General features: G+C 36.7%; 1 protein-coding gene across 5 annotated transcripts in view; it reads right to left on the reverse strand.

The window, feature by feature from the left end:
- The window catches only part of SLC6A6 (solute carrier family 6 member 6), a 57,831-nt gene that overhangs the window by 8,828 nt on the left and 29,552 nt on the right, over positions 1-19,451 (reverse strand). For all 5 annotated transcript variants that reach the window (XR_014491349.1, XM_083353830.1, XM_083353829.1 and 2 more), the window contains 9 exons: positions 18,769-19,003; positions 15,698-15,830; positions 13,224-13,358; positions 11,817-11,920; positions 11,583-11,707; positions 7,811-7,923; positions 3,956-4,093; positions 2,888-2,990; positions 2,076-2,176 (listed from right to left, as the gene is read on the reverse strand). Coding sequence is in view for 4 of the 5 variants with exons in the window: in XM_083353830.1 (XP_083209956.1) it covers positions 2,076-2,176; positions 2,888-2,990; positions 3,956-4,093; positions 7,811-7,923; positions 11,583-11,707; positions 11,817-11,920; positions 13,224-13,358; positions 15,698-15,830; positions 18,769-19,003 (1,187 nt within the window). In the remaining variant the exon portion in view is untranslated. The remainder of the gene's footprint in view (positions 1-2,075; positions 2,177-2,887; positions 2,991-3,955; positions 4,094-7,810; positions 7,924-11,582; positions 11,708-11,816; positions 11,921-13,223; positions 13,359-15,697; positions 15,831-18,768; positions 19,004-19,451) is intronic.

Raw genomic sequence — 19,451 nt, forward strand, 5'->3', positions numbered from 1 at the left:
TGTGCTACAGGAATTTTAAACAAAAAGCTAAGCCAGTTTTGTTTTCCTGGTTCCTTCAATATTCAAGTTTCACAGCAAGTATAAACAATTATGGTGTGCAATAAAGCATGAAAATTAACTTGAGTAGTGTTACCACACACCACAAAGAAGAAAGGTCTTTTATGTGTCCATAACACTGCTTATTTGTTTTACCTTGAGTTGCATAACATGTCACCCGATCTATTCAGCTGTTCTAGTTATTGCATTTGGGGCAAAGGATGTTTTTGACAAATATCCATGAGTCTGATGCCTGACTGACTTAAAAAAAGTAGTAACTGAGGTTCCACAAATGTCAATGTCTTTAAAAACAGAAGCTTAGAACCCTTCTCAAATGCAAGCTTTACCCACATGCAGGATATCTTTTGCCACAAACAGCTTTATAGATGTTAAAAAATATGCTGCCATTTTAGTTAACAGCTAGTTTACAACACAGCCATCAGTGAGATGATTAAAACATGCAATTAAAAGAATCCCTGAATTATCACAAAAAGCATTTGGTGATGGCACTGAAAGCTTGATACAGGTTCTTGCTTGCAAAGTCTTGTATGCAACTGTTACCTTAATTTCTAATCAACAATGAACCCCTCTCCCCCATTTCTTTCCCAGCCACCACTGTACATTTTTTGGTCCAGTGGCTACAGTCACAATTTCGAGAGCTTGTAGTTGGCATTCTGGCAGAAGAACCTTGTGGATACTCTTGCATTTTAAAAATGGCTACCACTGTGGTTTTCACCAACTAAAGTACCAATTTACTCTAAGACAAGCTACCTTATAAGAACAGCCATGATAGACTGTTTCCTCCCATGAGGATTAAATTCAAATTTCCAGATGTCCTTGCCATTCATATAATTCTTGCCCATAGTAGGCTCTTTCAAAACCCACTCTCCAGCTTTGGAAGAGATTATGATGCATTGATTGCTGTAGTCTACCTTCTACCCTCTCACATAGTATATTTTTCAGTTAGGTGATAGCAGGGACAGCAGGGAAGGCCTTGCAGCCTTCCAACACCTTTTTACAAATGAACTATTTTCTCAGCTTTGGAGAGGAGAATAATGGGATGCTTGGGCATTCCTACTTAAAGCAGGTGGGTTTTGCTTACTTCTCAAACATAATGAATAGAGAGGGAAAATGTATTGGGAAGGGACTTTCACCATATGGGTGCTCACTATTACTGATGGCTATTTGCTTTACCACCAAAAGAGAAAGTGGTTCAAAAAAGGGTCAAGATTTTAATAGACAGATGACTTGGGATCTGTGGGCACAGACTCCTTGCCACATCTGACTATTTCAGAAGATTCTTTTAATTCAAACATGGAAGGCGTCAGACACTCTTCATTACACATAGTTCCTTAGGTTCCTTAATTTCAAATAAATCTGAGTTTCTTAGGTGTTTTTAGAAAAAAAAATAGGAGGTAGCCACAGTCCAGTATTTTGTTTGGAATGGCCAGCCTATCCAGAAAAAAACAGACAAACATAGCAAGTAGCAATAGCATTTAGACTTATACACTCCCCCACAGTGCTTTATAACACTCTCTGGGAGGTTTACAATGTCAGCCTATTGCCCCCAACAATCTGGGTCCTCATTTTACCCACCTCAGAAGGATGGAAGGCTAAGTCAACCTTGAACCCAGCAGAAACAAACACCAGGCTGTGGGCAGAGTTAGACTGTGCAATACTGCACAGTACTTGGTTACTGGCCACCATCACAGTGGTAGCCAACTGGTATATTAAACAATGCCCACACAAACATTCAGTATGGATGCTATTAGCTACATGTTTTTGAAATTTTAGATGAACCCATCCTTCATCTCAAAATCGTTGCTTTAATGCTAAAGGTAACATATCAGCTATAGAAGCCAGCTACAGGTCAGTAAAAATCTTGTAATCAGTGAAGAGCTTACACATTAGACACATTACTCACTAAACACTTATCTGTTCAATCTTATTTCTTTTCAGACAATGCAAGGAGCAAAAAGCTAACTAGACTCACAAAAATGTTCTAAATCAAGTTTAGGCAAAGACATGTCCATCCTTACCACGCAGAGAATTGGTGTGATTAAAATCCAACTCCATTTCATCCAAGGACCAGGCCTGTAACCAATCATATCTTCAATGGCATCGTAAAAATTGTCAGCGCCTAGAGTTTCAACACAGAAGAAAGAAACTGCATTACTCTGCATATTCTGCCTATGTACACTATACAGCTATGCTGGATTTTCAAGGAGAAATGCATTTACTGTGTTGGGAGTGTGAAAAGCTCCAGGAAGGCCTTTATTTTTTTGCTTTGACTTCTATACCTTTGTTCTCCTGTGCTTTAGTGTTCTTAAATTTGGAAAGGGCTTCCTTTATTTATCACCTTGTGCCGTTGATACATCTAACCGAATATTGTGAAATAAAAGTGATGGCATCGTACAGCCAGTGTTTATGGCATTGCTACTTTAAATTGTTCTATAATGTCTTGTTCTTTGTACCAAGCAGATAAAAGCAATAGGGGGAAAAATATTGTAGTTCTTGGCCCCTAAAATCTGTCCTTTTATGACTTCAGGCCATCAGGCGGACTTTTACAGCCTTGAAGCATTACAAGAAAGAGGAAAGCAATGAACTCACTTCTTGGAGGTCAAGTGGGAATGTTTTCCAAGAATTTTGAAGTACTTGGCTGAATCCCCACTATGCAGAGAAGCCATGTAATAAATTCCTTCCTTGGCCTGTAAGGTTTCATCTCTCTGTCCTTCCTCTATCCTCTAATTCTCTTTGACTCTAATAAATATATTAGAGTGTTGCAAGATCCCTGTAGCTTTCAATGCTGCTGTGGGGAAATGATCAGATCAGAACTTAACTTCCAACTTACCATAAACCCAGGCTACAGCAATGCATTCAAAGAATGCGACCCACAAAAGGCATACACCACTAGCTGCATAGTAGTCAAAGAGTTGAAACACATACATGCCACCCTGAAAAAGGATAAAAAAGGAACCCCGACTGGTATTAATATACCAACACAAAGATACACAAGAAACATTCATTGTAAAAAATAAAGTGACATATCTTTAACTGGCTATTCACAAAATTTCCTGCCAGCAAATACAATTACCAGTCAACTCTTTGGACATCAAAAAGTATACACTCATGTGTTTCCTAAAACTTGCACTCTTTCCTTATTCCAGAAGGCATTTTGAAAGAAACAATGACTAAGTAAAATTAAGCCACTTGACTAACACCATTCTAATACAGCTGCTTAAACTCTGGTTTTTTTAGGGCAACATTTATAGAAACATGACGGAAGGAAGGAACTGAGTCTTGAAGACAATCGAAGTCTTGAATATAATACTTAGGTAAAACTCGCCAAGAGTTGCCCAGTATAAGGATGATGGATTTCTTTTCCTAAATCATGGTATTTTCTTTCATGCATAGCATTATCTAGAATGCCTAGTTACAACATTCTGAATATGAGATAGCCATCATTTCCCACATTTTATGTTTAATTAGCTTCTTTTCATATCTGTCTTATCCCACACACAAGAATGTAGCATATTGCACAGCTGACCACAGTTTTGCAGAAACACAATGCTTAATCATAGCAGAGTAACACTATAAAGTTTGAATTGTCATGAATCTAGGCTGGAACATGTGCTAAATTTAGATGACCGTACAAAGGGGCTTAAATTGTTTGCAAAATAATTCTTTGATACATTCTTTCTCTCCCTCCTGTTTAGTTGGGCAGAAGCTCTCCAGGTTTTTCAGGCAGAATGTGTGTTTCACAACACCTAATCATTTTAAATAAAGATGGCAAGGAGCATCTCCTGGGAGCTTCCCTATGCCAAGCACTTGTTTTACCATTACACTAGGATGACGCCTTGCACTGTAACTTCTTCGAACAGAAAAAGAAGAAGAAAAGCAACACCAGCCAACTACTTACTTCAGTCACCATAGATAGTCCCAGAAGATAGCTGAGGAAACAGATTATAGCGATGAAGATTTCCCGTCGGTAACCCTTCCTTAGGAAGGATGGGTACAGATCAACTAACGATGTGATCTGCCCTTCAACTTCAACAAACTGTAGGGGAGAATAAAAAAATGAGTGGGGTAATGCAATGTATTGTTTTATTCTTGTGTAAAAATATATCTCTTGTAAAACAGTTAGTATTCACCATTTATTAACATAGCACTGTATGTTGTGTTTCAATATTCAAGACTGGAGCTGAAAATAAGCTCTTCATGGGATTATTGATTTCCCTTTCACCTCCTAATTAGATGTGAGTTTGGTTACTGCAAGCATAAAACTTATGAACAAAAGGAGAAATAAGATAGTAAAGAGATAGGGCTGTCTATACACTCTCCAGGGAAAAACCAAGTAATTCTTGGAAGGAACGTGATAAACGGTAGGTAGTGTCTGCATGGCAGTGGGTTTTCATAACTTCTTAACAGAAAAATATTTCTATCCTCTTATTTCCTTTTAGCATGAATCAGACATCCTCAGAGAAGGAATCCTATGAAAAGCTCCCTTATTTTCATCTGGCCCTTTCAACAGTACATTTAAGAAAGCTGGCTTCCATTTTCCCTGCTAAAAATATAATATAAATCATGGTGAGATGTTAAAATAAGGGAAATTTTTAGGGGTACAGGTGGTCCTCTACTTACAAACACAATTGAGCCTAAAATTTCCATTGCTAAACAAGATAGTTGTTAAATGAGTTTTGGCCCCATTTTATGCCACAGTTGTTAAGTGAATCACTGCAGTTGTTAAGTGAATCTGGCTTCCACATTGATTTTGCTTGTCAGAGGTTTATAAAAGGTGGTCATATGAACCCAGGACACTGCAAACTTCATAAATACATGCCAGTTGCCAAGGGTCTGAATCTTGATCACATGACCATGGGGATGTTCCAATGGTCAAGAGTGTGAAAAAGGGTCAAAAGTCACTTTTTCAGTGTTGTAACTCTGAATGATCACTAAACAAGTGGTTATAAATAGAGGACTAGCTGTACAAACATATTAAAACCGTAAGATATTTCTAATTGTTCTACTCTTCTAATTAACTATATTAATGTTTAATAAAATAGAGCTATGATATATTAATATACAAACAAAGCAAGATGGGTAATAACAACAAAAGCCATTAGTAGAAAAATAAAATTTAGCACTAGGTAAGAAGCATGGAATATAGGTGCTCAAAATGTTCACCCGATATAAATACACATGCAAGCATGTATACAATCCCTTTTTTAAAAAAGAAACCTCTCTCCTTTTAAAATCTGTAATCTTTTAGCTTTTTTCTTGTTTTGTGGTTCCATTAGTAAAAATACACTATCTTTGTATACTGAGTAAAAAAGAACCCAACAGAGATTTGTGTGTTTTTTTAGCAAATGTTCTATTCATATAGGTTTTAATAATAAATCACACTTTAAAGAGAAGTTTAGTATCACATTTTTTTTTAAAAAAAATAAACAATATCACATAGAGGTAGTTCTAAAATGCTTCTGTGAGCTGACATTCTTCCACAACTAGCATTTTTGTCTATTATTTTATTACAGTGAGCATATTCCCTTATTGTCCTTAATTTCATATTTGCTACTACAGCCCATCAACATTTGGCTTTGTACGGCTTCTTAATAATCCTTAGAAATCTGGGATCTTAGCCCTTAAGAAATTCTGACTTTTCTTTTTCTCCTGCCATGTAACTGTATCCAGCTTGTTCCTAAGCTGCTGTAGCATTCCAAAATCCAGCTTGACATGGCTCCAAAAGCAAACAAAACATTAAGTGCTCCAATTAGCTTTAATTATTTGACACAGTGAGCCTGAACTGAAATGACTGAACATTACCAGGCAACCTTTAATTTACATAAGTACTTGGTTGCAGAACCACAGCTCTGAGGATGTCTGAACATTCAATTTGGAAGTGATTAAAAGTCACTCACTGGCATTCAAATATTAAACCCCCAAGAACCATTTAGAACAAATGAAATGCTTTGCCAAATTATGAGATTAAGTAAGCAACAACCAGAGGGAAAATTCTTCTAATCTCCACCATATGAGAGGTTTTGAATTCAGTAAAGTTTCTGTCCCAGGCTAGTAGATTAATGCAACATTTTAACTATTTTCCCAAATAACAATTAGGAGTTTGTTGGCTTAAAATCTTAAGCCATTTCAAAGAAGTCCTCTCTAAAGTCCTAGGACAGCTGTGTGACTTGTAATAGTCTGGAGATTATTAACAGATTTCTTTTGTGTTACATAAAAAAGCCTTGAGAAGTCAGTCTCCCAGAAAACATATTGTTGAGGACAGGCAAAAATATCCAGTGCTATGGAAATACCGATTCACATATATCAAGGCCTTTGAATTATATGGCTATGAGAAGAAAGAGAAACCTGGGCACGCCTCCATTTTTATTCTGAATTTTATTCCCCTTCCATTGGATTTACCTAAACATTTTAAGAAGCAAAATAAAGGCAGGAATGAACCAAGGAAGTGACAAGACTATGAGAAATAAGCACATTTCTGACAAACTGATAGACTTAGAGAAGGGGAGGACGAAATTACTGTACATGTGTCTGTACATTCCAATGTATGTGGCACTTTTCAGGCTTAGTCTATCCTTTAATAGAGCTTTTAAAAAGTACCTTTTTTATAAATCAATATGGGTATACATTACAAAATATGCAGTAATAAAATCTATATTGTGGAGGTAGAATCCCCAGTGTGACACCCTATTGGATTTGACATCTTCTGTGTCTTTTTCTAAAGTTTATTTTAATTATATTTATATGTATTAATATGAATGAGAGGGAGGGAGGAAATAGTAAAATAAAGTTTCAGCTTCCAGTATCATATTTCCAATGTTATTACGTGTAGCTTTAACACTTTGTTTTGAAGCTGCATCAATTTTTTTTTATTATTTTAATTCAATTTATATCCCACCCTTCTCCGAAGACTCAGGGCGGCTTACAAGCTTACAAGCTTTGTCCCAACAAAGGGCAGAAATAAGTAGTTAAGAGGTTTAAAAAAAAGACATAACAGTATGCTTGCTCTAAGTGGAGGCAGAAACTAGAGAGGATAGTAGGCACCTTTATACTAAACTGGTATTTTGTAACTGGTTCCCCCGCCCCCCAGGATAAGCATTTGGAAATTAACTGATGTGCCTTGTAGCAGGCATTTTGTGCGTCTGCCTACAGTCATTTTTTAAAAAAGGTAAAGGTTCCCCCGCACATCTGTGCTAGTCGTTTTCGACTCTAGGGGCCGGCGCTCATCTCCGTTTCAAAGCCGAAGAGCCAGCGCTTGTCCAAGGACGTCTCCGTGGTCATGTGGCCAGCATGACTAGACACCAAAGGTGCACGGAACGCTGTTACCTTCCCACCATAGTGGTCCCTATTTTTTCTACTTGCATTTTTACGTGCTTTCGAACTGCTAGGTTGGCAGAAGCTGGGACGAGTAACAGGCACTCACTCTGTTACGCGGCGCTCGGGATTCGACCCGCCAAACTGCCGACCTTCTGATCGACAAGCAAAGCGTCCTAACCCACTGAGCCACCACGTCATTTTTTAATCACCCCCAAAATGCTCAGAATTCCACTAGTGCCTCCCATTTCAAGAAGTTTTGAGGATTCCTATTATAAAACCTATGCTGAAATTTCATGATAAGAGACAGTTTAATCAAGAAAGACAAGCGATTCTTCTTTGGATCAACACTTCAGAGCAAAAAAGTGTAATAATAATTATATTTATGTACAGTTTTTCCTATTAAAAGCCATAAATATTACATTTAGTACCCCTTACTCACCTGGCTGTCCAGGCCAAGCAACAGAAGCATAACAAAGAAAAGAATAGCCCAAAACGTTGGCAGTGGCATCATGGACACAGCTTTTGGATAAGCAATGAAGGCCAGACCTGGACCTAGAGGAATAAAGAGAGAGAGAAAGGAAGGGGGGAAAGGGAGACATTGTAGTAAGTATTTTAATTCATTTCTGAATGAAAAGCTCCCCCCCCGCGCTCCTCATAAGTTCCATTCAGATAAACCCAAACCCAACTCAAGGTTCCAGAAAAGAATTCATTCTGTCTGACAAAGAAGCATGCATGGCTATAACAGCTCCAATCTAAAAGGTAAATGGAAGGGGGGAAAAAGCAGAACCCAGCACGCTTCATTCACAAAGAGAGCTTAAGAACTAAATGAGATATAATTATTGCATGACTAATTTCTATGATCTTTAAGGAGAAAAAAAAGCCTCAGCTCTTAATTTTCTATTGGGTTATTCGTGCACAACTTTTTCCTTTGACAAACAAAACCCTAATAGTAGTTTTTAGGATTTACGCCAGAGAAGGCCAGATTCTGAAGTTGTGTAAAACTCCAGAATTCTATTAATATCACAAAATACTCTGTTTAAATATAGAAACAAAGGAAACAATGTAACAGCTTCCATTAGAAGACAGTAATGGCTTGGGAGAATATTCCAAATAGAATCCATCCTTGGTTACAATTGTCTACCAAATGACATTAGTAAATTCTCTCAATACAGCAATAATAAACAGATATTTAACAAAGTCAGTGAGTATTATTTGCTTAGGATACAAAGCAACAAATACTATCTGAAAAATTGTGCTTCAAGTAAGATTATTAACAGCAAAGTCAATAGTATATTTTTTATTGCTTTCTCTGTGGATTATTCAATAAAAGCCCCAAACAGCCACCATTCTCTAATAGTTATGTGAGATAATTATCATTTTATATTGGGGCCCTTTAATTCAGGTACAATAAAGAGTTGAAATATGCTTGCATTTATTTAACACTGATACTTTGGCCATAATGGGAAAATACTGTACCAACACTTTTCATGCAAGCTTTTTGTTTAAATTGGACAAAGATATTTCTATTTATTGTTCTTTTGCTTTTCTTCCATATTTTAAACTGGAAATTATGCCCTATGAATTAGTACCTGGCCATCACCAGGTATGCTTTTGCCACCTTCTATTTTCCGTTTAGTTTAACAAAATATATATTTGGAAAGATGCAAAAATATGCTAAAATCCTACTGCCTAGAATATATTAATAAGCCTTAAACTAACTACAACTATCCCATTGATTCTAATAGAAAGAGATTCAATTCACTTTCTTTAGACTGAAACTTTGGGGCCCAGTCCTGCTTGCATTATGCATTGTTAAGGCAATCATAAATATTCTGCTGGATGAAAGATCACAAATGGTCATTATTTTCTTCTGTGATCCAACAAATATGCAGTTTGACAAAATCCTTTTTAAAAATCGACATTCCATCTATGCATCTGAGGATATATCTTACGAGCCAAAGAGTTCTAGTACCCTGGATTCATAACTAAGATGACCCACTTCTCACATAAGGTTATTCAATTTTATTATTTACTTATTTATTCTATAGTGTATTCTTTCACTGAGTTGTTTTAGTTGAAATCCTGTGTAACACTACGTTCCATTGAAACTAATGGCCTCATTTAACATAGTTATCAATACAGCCTTGGTACTTCTTCATAGAAATTATGTTCAGTGGGATGGTTGAATAAGGCATGCAAAATTTCAGAAACAGAGGCTGCCATTCCAGAGTCACAGCATAATCCTATATGCATGCTCACTCAGAATTAAGTCTTACTGTGTCCAGAATGACTTACTCCCGGGTTAGACTGCATAGGACTGCTGCCTTAAGAATGTGTAAACTAACTGAAATCAATAGAGTTAAGTAAGCCTAGCTTTGTATTGTATTGAAGATTAAAGTACATTAACAGCCACAGCAAGCTCCCAGTTTCCAGGATTGAATATCAGAGGTGTGCACCACCTCTTTATTACTCGTTAAAGCAGCCTGACTTTGGTGCCAGCTTGGGGAGAAAACAGGGAGGGAACCCTGAAAAATGTCAGGCAGCTTTAAGACAGAGCAGAGAAGTGCTGTGCTAGGCCCGCACCATTTTCAAAACACAAAGAGCCCTAAGATATATATATATATATATATATATATATATATATATATATATATATATATATATATATATATATGGATCCTTGGTTTTTCGGGTTTTTCCCCGCGTAGAACTAAAGGTGTAGGCGCAACGTTTCGACGGAATCCCATCCGTCATCATCAGGCTTTAGCTTCCTTCTTCTGGGAGAAGAAGAAGGAAGCTAAAGCCTGATGATGACGGATGGGATTCCGTCGAAACGTTGCGCCTACACCTTTAGTTCTACGCGGGGAAAAACCCGAAAAACCAAGGATCCACATACAGGCACCCGCGAAAACCTCAGAAAACATATATATATATATATATATATATATATATATATATATATATATATATATATATATATATATATATATATATATATATAATCACAGCAGAAATACAAATTTGAAGTATACAATTCTTACTGCCATTCCTTCACCAATGACATGGCACAGGAAGACAAACCAATTTGTTACACAACACAGAATGGAGTTGTTTTCCATACAGTACCTGCCCCCGAATTTTTTTTTCCTGGCAGTTTAGCTGTACATTATGTTACAGGTAGATATTAGATACAGCCTTTCAATGGCTGATTCACATGTATACCTTTTTAAGCAATTAACTCTTGCAAATCCGTAACAGGCAGATAAATAAAATACATAACTTGGGCAGTAACCATGATGGCCAATAAAAAAATCTCTCCAATTCTGAAAGACACTTTTTACCATTTGCTGTACTCATGTGCCTGAATTGCTGTCAGCGAGTCTTAGCACTATAGATTTCAGTAGATTGTATAGACTTCTAATAAACTGAGCATCTGGTCCAGCATGTCTTAAATGTCAACTGTGCAACTGTGCTCTAGGGAAGTCCAAAAAGATTTGCATGCTTTGTTCAAAAGAAATAAGCAGGGACCTATCCTTTCAGAAAACAAAAGGCTTAGCTTTAAAATATTTTACAGACACAAATCAAAAGAAAAAAATCTCTGTATGACTTCCACATCTGGAAATATGCACGGCACATTGCCTTAGACACATAGATACAGCAGTGTAACTGGGGAAGACGGACTGGCTAATCTAACTTCACATACTGGAAGTCCAGGTGAGGTGTGACAGGGAAGATTATCGTTTTCCTCCCACCCATATTTTGAGCCACTTTGTTACAAACTTCATCAATTCCATCAATGTTTTGTGTAAAAATATATAAACTGCACTTCCAAAAGCCACAACTCAGATTTTCTAGCATAGTTTTGAATAAAATGGTGGGTCCATGAAGATTGTAGAATGATGCCTATTAGAGAATTCATTGAAGCTAAGGCAGAGTAAACCCCAAAGGGTCAACTCTTGATACAGTATTGACATTTCCTGTAATTCTGATTTAGTCCTGAGCGTTCAAAGTCTGTATTGTATTTCAGCACATTTTTAAAAAGTGCATTTCCAACTGTACTGCTCACTGAAATAAATCTTTACTTTGTTTGCTGAAATACCTTTTATTTTTAATCTTTTTCTCCTTTAAGTTTTGGGATGATTTAGCTTGTCGAACTTTGCTCACACACTGGATGGCAGTGCCCACCATCACTGCCACCAATACCATCGTACCTGACTCTGCCACATCAGCAATGTCCACCCCTTGCTCTTGTGCCATGAAGCCCAGGACGGAAAAAATTGCGAAGCCAGACACAAAACTGGTACCACTGTTCAGGCATCCCAGCAGCAAACAGTCCCTATGTCACACATATGTCATGGAGGAAATTAATTAAAGAAAAATTTGAACCCATGGTTCCTTACACATCAATTAGCTAACAGACTAATCCCCTTTGGTAGGAAACTTGCCTGTAACAGTTGTATTTGTATTTATTGTAGCTCCCCAAGGAAGTCATTGCACCTAAGCAGATTGCATAGGAGAAGAAGATCTGTGTGCCAGCATCTATCCAGACCTAAGGAAAACATAAAAAACAACAAGCTCAGAAGAGATGGTGCTTGGTATTAGTTTTAGCTATTAGGCAACCCATAATCTTTTTTTCTCTTGAAAATAACATTATCATAAAAGTACTGATTCCATAAGACTAGCATTTGCTAACAACATACGGTAACCATGCTGCATTGACCAAAGTTGATCGGTGGCATATTACAACATTGTTGTGTGAAAATGAACTCCAAGCGGAAAGAGTTTAAAGAAGAGCCTAAGTTCATAAGCATAAATAAAAAGTCCCATGTTTGCAGACAAGAACAAAGAACAAAACAGAAACAGAAGAACATTTATAAAAAAAACAAAATTTGAAAACTGGTTAGCATTTCATGGACTCCATACTTTTAAAAGGATTACAGTATATTTCTCCCAACCTTGATGTTTTTCTTACTGCAGCCAGGTAGAATCAGATATTCTAAACTGATACAGAATTCCCCAAGCCTTTAAAAGGGAGAGGAACCCTTGCGGTTCTTACGTAACTTCAGTACGCTGCAAAAACACTAGACATGGATAGTAACCCAATGGCATTTCCATTTGCCTTGTAACATTTAGGCTGCTTTGCATGCTTAAATTTGATTCTGCTCGTTTCATACTTTCATTTTTCTTTTCTTTTGAATAGACAGGTTTACATTTCTCTAAATTTAGGAAATAGATCTTCTGGCTGTCTGCAACACATTTTTAACATGCAATCTGTAAGGAGTTGAAAAGGTTCATACATAATAAAACAAAAACAATCAAACTAGGTTCCTATACACTAGGGGGGGGGAAACTGTTTTCCAAGCATTTATAAGAAAGAAGAAGTGGGCCATTTGTTAAAAAATTCTTTCCCACTGTAGTTATAATATGGTCTTTACCTACCCTCCCAGAGAGCATCCCTCTAAGTGGACAGTTGCGAATACTCACAAGTGCTTCTTACCGTTCATTCTGCTGCTCCATGAATTTAACTAAAGACTGAAGCAAATTATTTCCCTTACCTTGTCCACAGCCTAATATCAACAAAAAAGCTGAGATGCTATATTTGGACAGAGTCTACAAGCCTCAGAATCCTTTTGATACAAAAAGATATACACACATGGAAAATACATTAACATATTAATAATAGCTTTTTTGACAAATAAAATGGAAAGCTGAACCATAGTAGAAAACTTCAGTTAAGTATAAATTGGTTAAATAATCAGTAAATGTGCAGAATGAACCCATTGCCCTCCTTACATTTTGTTCCAGAGTATAGGGAAAAAAATTAGCACTATCTCCTATTTTTAGCAACTCACCATTGGATCGGACAGACGAGTGATGTTAGGGTAAAGATAAAATTTGATGCCCTCTGCAGCTCCAGGTAAAGTGACACCACGGATTAAGAGTACAAAAAGCATGATGAATGGAAATGTTGCTGTTATGTATACAACCTGGTAATAAAAGGTAAAATAGCAAAAATAGCAAAAACTGTTTTATCTGTATAGATATGAAATTTAAATTTATGGTATATTATTGTTTGTGTTGTTATACAGGTCTGAAGGTTGAAATAAACCACAACAAATAAGAATTCACTACTGACTCAGTTATAAGCAATTGTTACAAACAATTACTATTGGAAGAGCTGAAGGACCAGGGGTTCTTTTGGTTGGGGGGGGGGAGTCAACAATGACTTGATGGCACATAATCAAAATCAGAACTGAGATGTGGCAGTCAATTATATATAGATTTCTAGGAAACTCTTTCAATGGCATCATTCATTGAGAATGTCTTGACATAAAGCCACAGGTAACTAACCACCCAAGAAGAATCCCACCAGTTGGCATCTTTGTGTCTTCCTGACTACAGAGTGCAAAATATTAAGTACAAGCCTGGCTTTCGAAATCTTCATTTCAAGTTAATTTCAAACAGGCTTTTTAAAGCAAATTTCCTTTACTCTTTTAATAAGGTCATATTATACCATTTGGTAATTACAGCTGTGCTATTCAGTTTAATACAGTTTTGTTTCATGGAACTGGTTTAGCCAGATAAAAGCTCTTGAGGTTTGTCTCCCTGCCTCATAAGTAAACCTCATGAGATTAACAGGCAGATACCAATGCCTGTTGCACCTAACAAGCCTGCAGACAGTTTGATCTCTAAATATAACATGTTTATACAATTTCATTGCTTTTTGTTTCAAAATATTGTAGGAATTTAATTTGTAAGCATTAGTAAATTCTATTGCCAAGGTAATCCATTTAAACACAAACGATTACTGAGATAAACATGATAAATATTTTCAGCAAGTATTTTTATGAAATGCTGGGATCCCTGAAGACAGTATATTAAAGCATTCTTGTAAAAGATCCTGATTATTACACATCATATTCTTGGGTAATTTAACTAGATTTGTGTACATTCTTTTACATATTTTAGGTTAAAAAGAGACCTAGCGATTAACTAATTACTATCTGGTAATGTTTTCTCTTGCAAAAGTACAATTATCCTTTTAATACATGTTTATAAAAGATGGCCTTTTAGAATAAAAAGAGAGTTGCTTTTTGTGAGATGGGTGGCTATACAAATTTGATTAATAAATGTTAAAACAGAATGGGGGGGAATTAAAAGTTAGACTTCTATCTAGAAAGCACTTTGAAAAAGTTTTGAGCTCCTATAAGAAACAGCATTCCCAATCTCTGCAATAAACTAGAAATATGCTTGAAAGGTTTCAAATAGTTGAACCATAGCCCTTGATTAAGCAACGTTGGGAATTTTAGGTTCCAAATTGGCTTCAGGTTTAAAATTAGTTTCTGAACATATTGCTTAGCAGCTAAGTGTTTGGTTCAAAATTCACTCTTTAATGCTATATTACAATTCTCTCAAGGTGATGGTGTTTTAGAGTTACATGACCCGGTTTCTTAAAGAAAACACCATGTCAAGCCTTTAATTAAGCAAAGCTAATCTTTCCCACTCTAATGGCAGAAAGTGAAGAAGAACTAAAGAGCCTCTTATTGCGGGTGAAGAAGGAGACTGCAAAAGTTGGGTTGAAACTTAACATTAAGAAAACCAAGATCATGGCATCTGGCCCTCTCATTTCCTGGCAAATAGATCGGGAAGAAATAGAGGTAGTAACAGATTTTATTTTCCTGGGCTCCAAGATCACTGCAGATGGGGACTGTAGCCAAGAAATTAAAAGACACTTGCTTCTGGGGAGGAAAGCCATGGCAAATATAGACAGCACACTAAAAAGCAGAGACATCACCCTGTCAACAAAAGTGCGTATAGTCAAGACGATGGTCTTCCCAGTTGCAATGTATGGCAATGAAAGTTGGACCATAAGAAAGGCTGAGCACCAAAGAATTGAGGCCTTTGAACTATGGTGCTGGAGAAGACTCCTGCAAGTCCCTTGGACTGCAAGGCAATCAAACCGGTCAGTCCTAGAGGAGATCAACCCTGACTGCTCTTTAGAAGGCCAGATCCTGAAGCTAAAACTCAAATACTTTGGCCACCTCATGAGAAGGAAGGACTCACTGGAGAAGAGCTTAATGCTGGGAAAGGTTGAGGGCAATAGAAGAAGGGGACGACAGAGAATGAGGTGGCTGGATGGAGTCACTGAAGCAGTAGGCGTGAGCCTAAATGGACTCCAGAAGATGGTAGAGGACAGGAAGTCCTGGAGGAATGTTGTCCATGGGGTTGCAATGGGTCGGACATGACTTCGCAGTTAACAACAACAAAAAAAATCCTTTTTTAAAAAAAAATCATTATCGCCTGTAGAAATGCAACAGGAACTTACTTTCCCGGTTGACTTCACACCTTTCCAAATGCAAAAGAAACAAATCACCCAGACAAGGAAAAGACAAAGAGCCAGGTCCCATTTGATAACACCAGGTTCATCAATTCCTGAAGACAACTTCAGAACATTCCGCCTGGAGGATTAAAAGAAACAAAAGACAAGAGATATATCACCAAATGATTTAATCGGCTTTGCTCAAAAGCTGGACTTTGATAGACAAATATGGTGGTAGTGGTGATGGCATTGATATTCTGTTCTTGCTATAAATTGCATTTTCCTACCCAATTGTATCTTAATATAGATTTGTACTTTTTAATACCATTCTTCTCTAGGATATGTGAACTTTCTATACAAGTAGTCCTCGAGCTACAACTGTAATTAACCCAGAAGTAATTATCTTAAACTAGTTTTGTGCAAAAATTGCTCTGAAGAGAAGAAAAATACAAAGACATTTTTAAAAAAACAAAATTACAGATGCTTTCAAGATCAGATTTTTCATAGTTTTCTTTTGGTTTACTTAGATGGATGTCTGAAGCATGTGATGAACTCACAATATTTAATAATCCATAAATTTAATTATGAAACTCTTAAAACTTGAATTGATTACGTGAACAGTGCAAGCTTTTATTTACTAATATTCTTCTCATTCTTATCTTTTCAACACTATGCTTATAACCAGAAATGGTAGAATGAATAACTAAGAAACTAAAGCACATAATCACATGATATAATCCCAAGAGGAATCTATATAAATGAAGCCCCATTTGCTTATCCCTTATGACTTATGATCAAACAAGCATGAAATTTGCAAAAGCCATTAGTTATACTAAACTATAATTATTATGTCTCTGATGCATAATCAATGCTACAATGATTTACATCACTTAGCATGTAAAGGTGAGTTTTTCAATAAATCTAACACACCTAAATTCTACTATACAAATATCAACAACATCAGTGTTATGCTATTAATAAAATGGAACTATTATCTCCTGAATGTACAAACTTCAAGTGAGTTAATAACAAATAAGACTTTACATATCTGCAAGGGCACAATTATTCTTCAATGTAAATTATGTAAATTAATTGTAGCTTTAAAAACAGTACAAATATACAGATTAATTGATAAGTATGCATTCATATGAAGTTATAGATTTACTGATGATTTCAATTGATGCAAAATGTAAAGAATGTTGTTAACTTTTATTATTATAAAAGAACAAATCAATGATTTTCTGTAATTCATGTCTATTCTGGTCATCAGCAGTGTAATACAGGTGTCCCCAATCCCCGAATCCAAGGACTGGGATTGGTCCACAGCCTGTTAGGAACTGGGTTGAACAAGCTAGTGTTGTTTCATCTGCACATTCATGGGATATAGATAGTATGTGAAACCATCCTCCACCCAGTTCTGCCAGTCCATGTAAAAATTGTTTTTCCCAAACTCCTCCCTGCTATGAAAAATGTTTTTTGGGGGGTGGCACTGGTGTAATTCACAATATACCCACTTTGAGCCCATGGATGGTATTTCATCTAGAGGACCACTAGATGGCAGCAAAAATAAAGTTGGACTAGAACTCCCAGTCTCCTGATTTCTAGACTGGTTCCTTCACCACTGGACAAACACAGTGTCCATGGGAGGAATGGACAACAAAAGTTAATGGAATTTTGTGATGCAAGCCCCACCCCTGTATTGTGTGAACACATGTACACGTGATTTATTTATTAAATTTATATGACACCCATCTCCCCAATTAAGCAACTCTGGGTAGCACAAGGGACTGGACCTGCATTACAAAACTCAGCTTGTCACCCTGAGTTCAACTTTCTCCTGAAAACACTGTTGCTTCTAATGATCATCCTGGTTTCAAATGAACAAAGGCTTACCACAACAAAAGGTGATGTGCAAAAAGTAGGTTTGAATTAGCTTCCTACACGTAAAACCCAAAGCTGATAACTAAAAACTTTGAAAATTCTGAAAATAAATGTCAATTTGGGCCATATAAATGAGAGGGCAAGTTCAGTCAAATGTTTGAGAAATATTTTCCAGGTTCCTCACTATACTCCAAATATGATGCTTTGGCAAGAAGCAGCCATCGTTAGAATTGAATCTGGCCTTTAGATTAGTAGCTTTACTTTTTGGCTGAAATGATTAAATATGCTAGATGGATTCACTCCTTTTTATTACAGAAGATAGTTTTGGTTCCACATGGACAAAAGTCATTTCCAGGAAATTACTCTCCAATGGCTTTTCTTGAACTGTTCTTTTCCATTGGGGTTAGAGTAAGGGAACTCAATTTTGAAGAAAAAGATTCTAGATGTAGAAGGTCAATTGATTATGCAGCCTGTCCCAACTAGTTCATAAAATACAAAATGGCCACTTATCTGGAAAACTGATGCCCCATCTCCTCTCTAAATTCTCCAGGCATTCTGACCTACTTTGCTTACATAATCCAGTAGACAACAAAAGACAACTCTGGGTCCCTAAGCATGCCTATGTTTTATGTAAACTCTGCCCTACTATGGGCCATGATGTTTAAGGACTATCTAATTTATTGTGGTAGTCTTTTCTTTGTTGGTCTATGACTATAATATAAAGTCTAGTCTGTTCTATTTCTCATTCTGTTCTGGTCTAATACAGGAGGCTTAGAAAGGAGCGCTAACTATGCAGACTTCACCTTTATTTTACTGAATTTGTTCACACATTCATGTGTGATATACAAAATAGAAAAAAAATATCGATCTTTAGGCTTTTTAAACATAATGTGCATGTATGGGTACTGAAAGAGAAAGGGAGTTGTTTTAGATTCTACCTGGCTTCGGGGGGGGGGGGAACACTCTCCTGGATATTAAATGTGTTAACCTCCAAATGTTGTTGAATGGCATCTTCCAACTGCTTTATTACCGATGCTATCCACCACTGCTTCACCTATGGTTTAGTAATGTCTAGTTACACCTTGTGCACCCATACGAGATTAGGCCATACCACATGCTTCTTAATATATTTGTGTCTCTTGCAATTTATAATCTGTGCCTCTTTGCTGTAAACAATAACAAGTAAACTTGCTTACTCCCAAAACTCTGTGACAGGAGATGTGAAGTTAGTGGCATTGAGTGACAGCCACAGTGTTTTGTTCTTCCTGAGGGTGTCTTCCACACAGTATTCCGTATTCCATTCTTGCTGACAATGAGCCCATGGCAGAGTGTGCGAAAATGACTGGAATAGATAGTACATTCCCCAAGCCAGGATGACGATGTAGTATACATTCAAGAGAGTCACAATCACTATGGAAGCATAACCTATTCCTGTTTTTTTTTAAAAAAGAAAGAAAATGTATGAAACAATTCATATCACCAAATAAACATTTTTCCCTTGCTAGTTTAGCTCCTATCATATGCCTGAACTATCAAGGCAATGGTCTTCATTTTTTACATTGTTTAAGGAAGTGGAATAGAGTCTGTTAGGATGGACAGTTGCAAAGAGAGAACATTCCTAAACCTTGAATAGGTTAGAGCTCATGGATTTAATATGAGAAGCACCATTATCAGCAGCACTAAGAGCAATGTTCTTGAGAAACAGCTACACATTGTGTCAGATATAAAAAGACCTGAAGATGAAGCCAGCAAGCAAAACACTGCAATCTATGCATTTTCCCCCTTCTTTTCTTGAATATTTTTTTGCAAAATTCTCATGGCTTTTAAGAGATAAAAGTTTAACTCTGTTATCAGTGCCTGACAACTACTCTGTTTGCTT

The sequence above is a fragment of the Vipera ursinii genome (assembly GCF_947247035.1).
Source record: "Vipera ursinii genome assembly, chromosome: 2".
In the NCBI taxonomy this organism is placed as follows: Eukaryota; Metazoa; Chordata; class Lepidosauria; order Squamata; family Viperidae; genus Vipera; species Vipera ursinii.